The sequence below is a fragment of the Schistocerca cancellata genome, chromosome 6 (genome assembly GCF_023864275.1).
Source record: "Schistocerca cancellata isolate TAMUIC-IGC-003103 chromosome 6, iqSchCanc2.1, whole genome shotgun sequence".
In the NCBI taxonomy this organism is placed as follows: domain Eukaryota; kingdom Metazoa; phylum Arthropoda; class Insecta; order Orthoptera; family Acrididae; genus Schistocerca; species Schistocerca cancellata.
Window position 1 is genome coordinate 366,548,252 of NC_064631.1, and position 11,659 is coordinate 366,559,910.

Below are 11,659 nucleotides of genomic sequence, written 5' to 3' on the forward strand. Positions count from 1 at the left end.
AAACAGGATGGAAGGGGGGGGAGCCCGGGAAAAAGAGACGGAGGGAGGGGGAGATGATCATAGTTGATAGGAGGGATAAATGGAGGGAGAGAGGGCATCATCTGGGAGGGAGAGTAGTGCCCCTTGCCTGTTATCGTCACTACTCGCTGCATTTCCCCGATTTCCGTAAGAGTACGAGCGTGGTGTGGATCCGCACCAAAGTGATCACCTGATCGGCGTCGCCTCAATTATACAGGGTGATTGTAATTGAAGTTAAACTTCCAAGCCACTGTAGAACTGTAGAAATAACACCACTGATCAGAATGATGTCAAATTTCAAAGGAATATTATTGGGGAAAGGGGAAAACGTATCGCAGAAGAAAGATAAATAGTTACAAAATGTAGCAATAGATGGTGCTGTAAGCACCATAATTTAATAGTGGTCGACTACAAATAACAAATGAATCATACAATAATACCTAAGGTGTACTTTATAAGTTAAACAAACTGTAAAACGCATTGTGCATGGGTGTATAGGTGTGATACTGTTGCTTACCTAAGCCCTTACACCACAGCAAGGTAATATCACATCGGATGGGAAAAATCGGTTTTTAATTGTCCTGAGGCCAAAAACCGCATAAAAAGCATTACTCGCAACGATTTTTAACTGTCCTGATGTCAAAAAGGCGCATAAAAAGCATCAATAAAAATGAAATCGGGTTATTAATTTCCGTGTGACTGGCGCGAAACATGTTCACTGTTTCCTGCAACAAGCTGAAATCGAGAAACAGCATGTTCCACAACTGATCCAAGTGTTTCCGGGGTCACGTTCAGAATACGTTGCGCGATGCAGCTAAGTTTGCAATCGGAACACTGAACACAACATCTTTCAGATAGCTCCATAGCCAGAAGTCATACGGATTAAGATCAGGTGATCGGGACGGCCAGACTGTAAGGAATGGCAACTGATAATTCTAGCATTTCCGAAATGGCACTTCAGCAGCTGCTTAACTGGATTTGCAGTGTGCGGAGGTGCGCCATCTTTCATAAAAATGATTCCCTCCACACATCCACGCTGTTGGACAGCTGGAATGAGGTGGTTGTGCAAAAGACACTTATAGCGTTTACCAGTGACGGGGCAGGTAACAGGACCGGAAGCACCTGTCTCTTCGAAAAAATGTGGCCCTGTGATAAATGATGCCGTAAACCCGTACCACACAGTGACCTTTTCAGTGTGAGGTGGTACTGGTTGATTTGCGTGTGGATTTTCGACAGTTCTGTGTATTGACATATCCTGTCAGATGGAAGTGAGCTTCGTCTGTCCATAAAGTCTTCCCCGGCCAATCATTGTCCACTTCCATGCGAGCAAGAAATGCTAAATCAAAGGTCTCTCTTGCTGGCAGGTCGACAGGAAGCAACTCGTGCACATGGGTAATTTGAATGAATAGCAAAGAAGGATGTTTCGTAGGATTTTACGCCCCGTGCTCACGGGTGTGTCCAATGTTTGGCCAATTCTCCGCGCACTACACGTTTGCACACCACCACTCATCTCCTCCTGCATTGCTGTGGCCACCGCTTCCACCGACGTGGAATCAATTCATTTCCTCCCTCTACCAGGATGCACACCAAAAGAACCCGCCTTTTCGAATTTCCGAGTCATTTTCTCCAGACCCACGGCAGTCATTGGACCAACGCCTTTTTTCAAACCCTTTTTTCAAATTTCTGTAGAGCAACGTGTGTACAGTCATCGTTCTTGTAATACAGCTTTACAAGCAGAGCGCGATCCTGTACTGAGACAGTAATGGCGAACGTCGCAGACGTGAAAGAAGAAAAAGCCGTGTTCGCGGCGGGTTTATAGCAACTTTAAAGGGTTGTGCGCATGGCAGGTGTTTTCATTTACGTATTCTGACAGATACAGTGCCATCCATTGGTCAATTTTCACACTATTTTTTTTCTTCTGCTACACGCTTTCCCCCTTGTCTGATAATATTCTGTTGCAATTTGTCGTCATTCTGACCAGTGGTGTTATTTCTATAGCGTTTTGAAAGTTGAATTATAATCACCCTGCTTATTGATGGTTGCATTTGTAATGCTTGTGTTTCCATAATTATGTTTACCGTTGTATTCGCGTCAACAAATCAGCCTTAATCAAACCCTCATTAGAAGCAATAAAAGTAAATGTAAAAACATCTGTCACAAGATGTGACTGGGAAATTTAAGATAACTTACATTTCAACCAAACAATAAAAATTACACTGTCATTACCATATTCACTCATTATTGTCACTGCTGTGTATCACAGTATAAATCGATCGAGTTCTTCGATGTTACCACCCATGTATAACAGCTGGAAATGGTGATAACAGAGGACATACTGATGCTTCCAGAACATACGAGTGAAAGCTGCAAACAAGATTAAAATCGGATTTTCTTTGTTCCAGACTCGACGGATTCGTGGACGGCACTGCGGCTGAATTCAGCGGAGGACAACAGTACACTGGAAGCGTCGTCAGTCCCAAAAGAGTCTGATCTCATGATAGGTAAGTGCATCACTCGTGTTGTAACCGCTTTAAGCATCGTAGTATAAAGCTTACTGTAAGAGCAGGGTGCAATGAATGACCTAACGACGAACAGCCTCGTATAATATGTTTCATTCATTCTACATAGTTGTAACATCACACGATTTATGGTACTACAGAACGAAAAGTAAAAACTTTATAAAAATCTGCGATATGCATTGCTTAGTTCGGCCTCAACAACTTCAGAACAACACGACTAAAATCTGAAATGCAAATAAAATCTAAAACTCCATAATACTGAGCAAGTTGTGCAGATCCCGCTGTTCTTAAAGGGCAGAGTTCTTCCAAATACCTTCTACAAGCTATGTAACAGCTCGGAGAATATTTTCTTTAGCTTGTGGATCTATGTGAGAAGTGGGAAAGTTTGTTACATACAGAAAGAAAGCTAGAACGGGCACAAATGTAATCGTAGCTTAATAGTTTCTTCACATAAAAATGAAAAAGCTTGCATTCTTTGCCTATTTTCATTCCATAATGTCATATGGTATAATATTTTGGTGTAACTCTTCAAGTCAAACAAAATTTTTCAGAGTCGAAAAGAGTGTAATACGTAGTATTTGTAGAGTAAATTCACGGACGTCCTGTAGAAACCTCTTCAAAGAACTGGGTATGCTAACTACTGCCTCTCAGTGTATTTACTCCTTAATGAAATTTGTCCTAAATAATATATCTCTTTTTCCAACAAACAGCTCAGTTCATACATACAATACCAGGAACAAAAATGATCTGCACAAGGACTTAAAAGCACTTACTTTAGTTCAAAAAGGGGTCCATTACTCATCTTCAATCATTTGCCAGCAAACATAAAAAATTTAGTTACAAATAAAGATCAGTTTAAAAGGAACCTGAAAGACTTACTAGTGACCAACTCCTTCTACTCCATTGACGAATTTTTTAATAGAAACAAATGATGTATTGTATATATTCATACTATTAGTATTGTTATTTCAGCTTTAAAAAAAATCGACATGTTCCACATCTACGAGGATCTCCTCAGCACGGATCTATGGAACTAAAAACTAATCTAATCTAATCATCTAAACTGTTCAAAGTTTCGAGAACCGAACGTCAGCAGATAGAAACAGTCTGCAGAGGTTAAAGCAACAAATAGATAGGGACAGCACTGATGTAAAAGCATTTTACTTCCCACTTACTCTTACACTTTGTCTGATCACGAATAATTCATTTTTAACAAAGCTAAAAATGATGCGATTACAATTTCACGAACTGTCTATAACTTGAGCAAGTTACCAGAAATTTGAGAAAAAGTACTGAATAATAAGTGCAAGAGGAACGACTTATCAAAACGAAATGTAATAACTTCCATAGATATCCTGTCCTGTGAATTAGTTTACTGGTGCCACAAACGAACCTGTTTGTTGCAGATGTACTCCTGCCGACGATGATCATTTGCGTCCTGCTGCTGGGGAATGGAGTCATCATCTTCGTTATTTTATACCTAAGAAAGCGGTAAGTGCAAGTACCCAATAATAATATCACTTCACAAGATGTGACGTTTTCGCGAATGAAACAGTGACCCAGAAAGTGTAGAACTAAATTTCTTTTATTTCCGTAATCACAAAGCTTTAATCCTCGGACTACATGTTTCGATCAGTGATGGCCATCTTCAGATATGTTATAAAACGTGTCCTAGTATAAAGAAGCCATAGTTTTATGGACAATAACGCTCTTGGCAGGATGATTCTGATAGCACTGCAATATAGCTTACACCATATTTTAAATATGTCGATGATGCTAGCTTACACTGATCTCCCAGAACATTATCAGCACCGACCTACTGGCGAGGAATGATTGCTAAGCAGACACACGCGCGGTGCTTGCAGTATCGGTGAGGGTGCTGTCCGTATGTTGAACGGGAAAGGCGTGCGATCTGTCTGTTTGACCGAGCATAGACTGTGATGACCGGAATGCTCGACACTAGCATTTCGGAAAATGCACGACTTGTCGTGTGTTCGAGGAGTGCTGTGGTAAGTGTCAGCAACACGGGGTGAGACCTCGTCCAGACGTCGTGGGGTTGGGCAGCCACCCCTCATTACATTTGTCGGACGTCGTAGGCTGCGCAGACTGGTAAAAGAGAACTGGCGGTTAACTGCTGTGGGCCTCTGCAGCCGACGACCCATGCATGTGCCACTGTTAACATTCCGACATCGGCAACTACGACTGAAATGGTCACTTGACCATCGTCACTGGACGTTGATGCAGTGGCAGAGCATTGTACGGTCTGATGAATCCCGATACCTTCTTCATCAAGCCGATAGGAGGGCGCGAATCAGTCGTCTTCCAGGCGAACAGCTCCTTGACACCTGTTCAGGGACGGAGAAAACTGGGCTGCAGCTCCATTTACTGCTCCCTTACTGTACAGATTGAATAACATCTGGGATAAACTACAATTCTCAACCACTGCTTCCCTTCCATGCCCCTGAACTGTCAATTGCTGTCTGGTGTTGTAACCTCCCCCTCAGTTATCGATATACCGCGTGTACCTAATGGAAATTTGGGAAAAGCAATCGTCACCGAAGTTAATCTGTCGGTAAAGAGGGAGGAAGGGTTACATCTAAATGAAATGAAAAATGCGAATGAAATTGGTGGAAATTAATTTTGAAAAAGGATAAAGTTAATAAAGAAGGTAAAAGTGCGGTTGTTACGTTAACAATTAACTGGCGTTAATGAGATATTTGAGATTTGGGGAAAATTACGGTCGCCAGTCCTATGGACAACTACTATAATAACTATAATAACCTGAAGGTTGACACGTGTTGTGTGAAAACAGAACGTTTTTCAGAAGTAATAAATTTCGCTACACTCTGACTTAATTTAGCAAAAGAATTAATAAAACCGCAAAATTGAAAGTTAATTTAGTGACTGAAATTAATAGTGAACTTTGTTTCTGAAGCACTACGAAATTAAATAAAATAAGGTTAGTCTTGGGCTACCTCAACAATCATCTCAAAAGCAACTTGAATCTACGCAATTTAGAAATAAGAGATTTAACTTTGAACTTGAATTAAATTATTTTGAACAATTAACAATAGTAAAATTTAGTACGTACCAAGTTGAGCTGCAGTCACAGGTAAACCACAGGTAAGCTAAAATATGGTAACAAAACTTGCACTCTTAATTTGTGCTTGTGTAATCTAAATATAGTTCTGTTTGTTTATTGTAGCCAGCTATGAATACTTTAACAGAACTTTGAAATTAAAGCAGTGACATGGAATGATATTACTTTAATGGTGGCGTTTGAATTTCAACGACACTCGGGTTCATTTTGGAAAAGGAAGGGACCATGCTTGGTAATACAATTGGGACAATGAGCAACAAAGGTTCATGCTAAGTTGCTGTATTTTAGTGATGCAAATGGAACAGTTTGAAAAGCTGAGGTCTGCATGCAGTTCTAAAACTTTACGTGCTTTCAGTCTTCCTTGTTGGTTGATTGAAGGTTTGAAGTCGTCGATCGAGGAGGTTGCGACAGTCACTTATTGTCGGCCGTCGCTGTTGCAGAAGCTGGATGTTGGCGCGCCTTCTTCTCGACACGTTCACCAGGCGAAACGGGCTCTTGATGTGTGCCAGCTAATGTTTCCCGTCCGCGACCCCGTGCCAGAAACTATCATAGCAAGTCGAGTGCAATTACATGCTGCCAAACCCCGAAAGCGCGGCAACTCGCGGGAGCGTCACTCAACACACCTGCTCCACCGCCCTACTCCAGTCAGACTCTGCTCTGCCCGCTCTCCACGCGACAGAGTTAACACTACCCAAGATCTCAAACACTTTGGTTCTCCACATAACCTATCGATGTAATCGTTCGATAGCATAGTTTTCCCTAGGCCAGGCCCAGCGTAAAAATACAAATAATATTTACAAAACAAACTAATTGTACATCGACATATATATATATATATATATATATATATATATATATATATATATATATATATATATATATATATATATATATATATATATTAAAACAATTACAATATATAAAGACACAGAAATGTCGTATCTTCAGGTAACAAAATTAGGAAAAAAATTTCTAGTACAATAGACGGAAATAGGAGGATATGCATTTCCGGCGTTACAGTGTATGTACAAGTTGTTATACATTCGTTGTTTTCCATCTTATACAATAATGAAAATAAATATAAAGGCATGGATGTTTGTGGGAAAATTAACATTGTCGGTTGAAGCAGTTGTGCACAATGTATATACAATAGTATGAAACCTATTCCACCGACAAATGCAGTCAAATGGTATCGCATCTGATTCTACTACTACAGTGTATAACAAGACATCAACGATTCAGGTGGTAGGCGTTGGAACTCGGTATGAAGACAATCGGCTGTGTGCGGTGTTACTGTGTGCCTAAGTGCCCTTACTGCAGACAGTGGCTGTGAATGTTGTGTACATAAACCACAGTTGTGGAAATGCCACGCAGCAAACAGTTATGATGTGATGAAAAAACAAAAATCGGTACGTACATAGAAATGCGACACTCTATTCGTCAAATTGCGAAGAGATTGAACTATTCAAGTTCAGCGATTGATTTGACGCACCATGCGGAAAGAACGCAAAATACGAGCAAAGTAGAAAATTATGAGGCATAGGAAGGGTTGCTTTTGCGAAAAGCAAGGGCTACAAACAGTTATTCTTGACAACCTATTGCTGATTTATAGTTGCCAGTAAATTCCAGATATGTGAGACAAATTTTGTCACATGACAAATATCTCGCATTCAAGAAACGACTGCAAAAACCCGCATTAAAACCCACACATCAACATGCTAGACTGGAGTTTGCTCAAAAACGTGTATCATGGGCTGAGAATGGGAGAAAGTCATCTTCATTGATGAGAAGTAGTTTAATTTAGATGCGTACAATGGATTTCAGTATTATTGGCGTGATCTGAGAACAGAGCAGCAGATAAGGATGAGCAGAAATTTTGGTGGTGGAAGTGTTACGATTTGGGCAGCCTACTGCGCTAAAGGTAAATCACACATTGGTTGACTGAACACTAGAATGAACTTTGTGTACACTGAGATGCTCGAAAGGGAATTGATTAAAATGTATGAGGATGGAGGGGACGAAAGTCTAATGTTTTAACAAGATAATGGATCTGTTTATGATTCTGCTAGAACCAAAAATATCGGTGTCTTTCCCTGGCCTGCACGTAGTCCAGATTTGAACCCTGTAGAAAACCTTTGTGGAGTACTTTCCAGCCATGATTATAGCAATGGAAGGATTTTTGAGGCCGCATGTGACCAGAAAAAAGCGATACGAAAAGACTGGGCGACAACTCCATTTCAAGAACTACACAGTAGCGCCAAAGAAACTGGCATAGGCATGCGTAATCGAACGCAGAGATATGTAAACAGGCAGAATACGGCGCTCCGGTTGGCAACGCCTATATAAGAAAAAAAGTGTCTGACGCAGTTGTTAGATCGGTTACTACTACTACAATTGCAGGTTATCAATATTTAAGTGAGTTTGAAAGTGGTGTTATAGACTGTGCACGAGGGATCGGAAACAGTATCCCCGAGGTAGCGATGAAGTGGGACTTTTCCCGTACGACCATTTCACGAGTGTACCTAGAATATCATGAATCCGGCAAAACATCAAATCTCCGACATCGCTGCGGCCGGAAAAAGATCCTGCAACAACGGGACCAACGTCGACTGAAGAGATCATTCAACGCGACAGAAGTGCAACCCTTTTGCAAATTACTGCAGATTTCAGTGCTTGGCCATCAAAAAGTGTCAGCGTGAGAACCATTCAACGAAACATCATCGATATGGGCTTTCGCAGCCGAAGGCCGAGAAGCGTACCCTTGATGACTTACGACGCAAACCTTTGCGCCTTTCCTGCGCCCCTCAACACCGACATTGGACTGATGATGATTGAAAACATGTTGCCTGGTCGGACGAGTTTCCGCTCAGATTGTATCGAGAGGATGGACGTGTACGGGTATGGAGACAGCCTCGTGAATCCATGGACCCTGCATGTCAACAGGGGACTGCCCAAGGTAGTGGAGGCTCTGTGATGGTGTGGAGCGTGTGCAGTTGGTATGATATTGACCCCTGAGACGTCTAGATAAGACTCTGACAGGTGACACGTACGTAAGCATCCTGTCTGATCACCTGCATCCATTCATGTCCATTGTGCATTCCGACGGACTTTGGCAATTTCAGCACGACAATACGACACCCCACACGCCCAGTTGCTACAGAATGGTTTCAGGAACACTCCTCTGAGTTTAAACACTTCCGCTGACCACCAAATTTCCCAGACATGAATATTATTGAGCATATCTGGGATGCTTTGCAACGTGCTATTCTGAAGAGACCTCAAGCCCTTCGTGCTGTTACGGATTTATCGTCAGCCCTGAAGGATTCATGGTGTCAGTTCCCTCCAGCACTACTTCAGACACTAGTCGAGTCCATACCATGTTGCGTTGCGTCACTTCTGCGTGCTCGCATGGCCCCTATACGATATTAGGCAGGTGTAACAGTTTCTTTGGCTCTCCAGGGTATTATTTTCGTGAACCCTGCCTTTGTACTGATTTCCACTCCAGTAATCTGTTTTTCAGAAGACATTCTTTTCAATTGCTCTTTCAAGTCGTTAGCCGCCTCTGAGAAGACCACAGCGTCGTCGGCAAACAGCAGAGATGAGCGTGTGCGTTGACGTTTTGCAGGAAACTGCCGAGCGGCGGTGACGAGGAGCTGGGCGCCATCTGCCAGCCGCAGGACACCGCCAGCGTCAGCGACCGCGCCATCTGCGTGTGACCGCCGGCAGCCTCTGTCTGCTCTACCGGTAGCCCGCTCTACTCTTCTGCCACGGCGCGGACTGCAGAGGCCGCGACAGCCGACACCTGAGCGGCAGGCGCGCGCCAGACCAGCGCTGCCGCCGCCACTACCCAGCTGTCATCTCGGGAGGACCGTCCTCGTCTTCGCTACCAGGTCCCGCGCCAGTAGTCCTCTACGGTGCGGGCCTGCCCATTCAATTAGTCTTATGCACAAAACTAAGACTTTGTACTTATGTCAATAAACTTCTAGTTTTCACTGTTACTTTCCCTCTTTACTACCACTGGTTTCAAGCACACGTCCTCTTCCTTTGACAATTGGCATACACAGAGCTTTCTGCCCAGCTAGCTATGCCACACAAATTAGTTCATTTCGTTTTACACCACAAATCCAATTGCTGGAATTGTGCTTCCGCTTCCTTTATTTGTGTAATAACAACACTATTTACAAGTTCGGTACAGATCGAGAGTTCGCCGGACAACGCATACGAGGTGCGATCAAGAATAAAGGGAATTTTTGTTTTTCTTAAAGAATCTTTATTTATTCGTCAACATCACCTTTTCTCGCTTCAAAGTAATCCCCTTGAGATATAATACACTTGCGCCAGCGCTTTTTCCAATATGGGAACGAAGTCTTTCGCGACGGCACTTCTATGTAAAACATCTCGGTTTTCTTGCCGCATCAATTCGGGATAAAATCTCGAGCTTTCGACGATTAACCCCATCGTCATCGTCAGGAGCAACTGACTGTCTTCACTGCTGCTGTGGTAGCCTTTTTTATAGCCCGTGGACGGCTTCTGATTTGTCGGCTTATGATTGGTCGGCGATTACGTACTGCCGTCGCAGACGGCGTCACTGTGTGCTCCGGTGGCGCCACCGCTTCCGTTGGAACGTAAACCTTGGAAGGAACGTCTCTGCTGCTTCTCTGCATCAAGCGCTCGTTTTCATGCACAGCTCAGATGGTATCCGCTATCGCGGCTAAAGTTCTTTTGGCTCATTCTTATTTCAACAGCCTCCTTAATAACAGAATCCCAGTACATGGAGGCGTCTGCGGCTCGTGGTCTTGCGGTGGCGTTCTTGCTTTACGCGCGCGGGGTCCCGGGTTCGATTCCCGGCGGGGTCAGGGATTTTCTCTGCCTCGAGATGACTGGGTGTCATCATTTCCTCCTCATTCACTCGCAAGTCGCCGTAGTGGCGTTATAGAACTTGTGGAGCGGCCGACGAACCGCCCCGCGAGGGGTTTCCCGGCCACCAATGCCATACGCTCATTATTCAATATTAGTACATGGAGGCATGGGACACAATTTTTGTTTCATCGAACAATATTTTCCTCATGTTTGTTCATGAGACTGTGCTCCGCAATTGCCTATTTCTCCAGTTCTCTATTTTGAACATGGCGTTGGTGTTCTGCACAGCGGTCGGAAACGGTACGAATGGTCTGACCTATATAATTGCTTCGACAATCACAGGGGATATTACAAACTCCAGGGACCCTAAGGTTGAGATTGTCCTTAACAGGGCGCCACATCATCTCCTTAATTTTCTTTGGCGGACGAAAAATCGGTCTTATACCCCGTCTACGCATTTTATTTATTTATTTATTTATTTATTATTATTATTATTTATTTTTTTGAGAACGTTGCCTTTATATCGCGTTTACCATAGCCATTCTTTCGGAACACGTACTTCAGAAAGCAAGAAAACCGAGAATGTTTTACTTATGCTTTTTCCAATCTCGGAAGCACTTACGGAACTCACTTTTCGTTATGGTTTTCAGTACCTTCAGAGGTGGCAAGACGACGTCCTCCCACGGTTCTCTTCAGCCTGGGGAATAGAAAGAAGTCGCAGGGGGAATGTCTATCGAACACGGTCACTAAGGCAAATAACTTTTTTTGCCGAAAAATCCCGAACAAGCATTGTAGTGCGAGCGGGAGCATTATACAGCAGTCATGCAATTTCCATGAGTGGTTTTGGCACAATGCCGGTTTTCTTCGGACTGCTTCACGCAAACGGTGCATAGCTTCCAGGTAGTATTCCTTATTGACCGTACGACCATAAGACACGAACTCATGACGGACTATCCGATTGTAACCGAAGACAACAGTAAGGAGAACCTTCACATGTGATCGAACCTGTAGAATTTTTTTCAATCTTGGCTCTTCAGGCCGATTCCATTGGCACGACTGGGCCTTGGTTCGACGTCATACTCGTATGCCTATGTTTCGTCACCTGTCATAACCTCCTTTAAAAGTTCTGGATCGTTGTCAACTTCATTCAGCAATTCCTAAA

General features: G+C 43.1%; 1 protein-coding gene across 1 annotated transcript in view; it reads left to right on the forward strand.

Moving 5' to 3' along the window:
• The window catches only part of LOC126190917 (uncharacterized), a 481,361-nt gene extending 471,726 nt beyond the window's left edge, over nt 1-9,635 (forward strand). Inside the window, exons 7-9 of the mRNA XM_049931547.1 lie at nt 2,421-2,519; nt 3,944-4,028; nt 9,263-9,635. Coding sequence (XP_049787504.1) covers nt 2,421-2,519; nt 3,944-4,028; nt 9,263-9,353 — 275 coding nt within the window. The 3' untranslated portion in view covers nt 9,354-9,635. The remainder of the gene's footprint in view (nt 1-2,420; nt 2,520-3,943; nt 4,029-9,262) is intronic.
• Nucleotides 9,636-11,659: the final 2,024 nt, after the last annotated feature.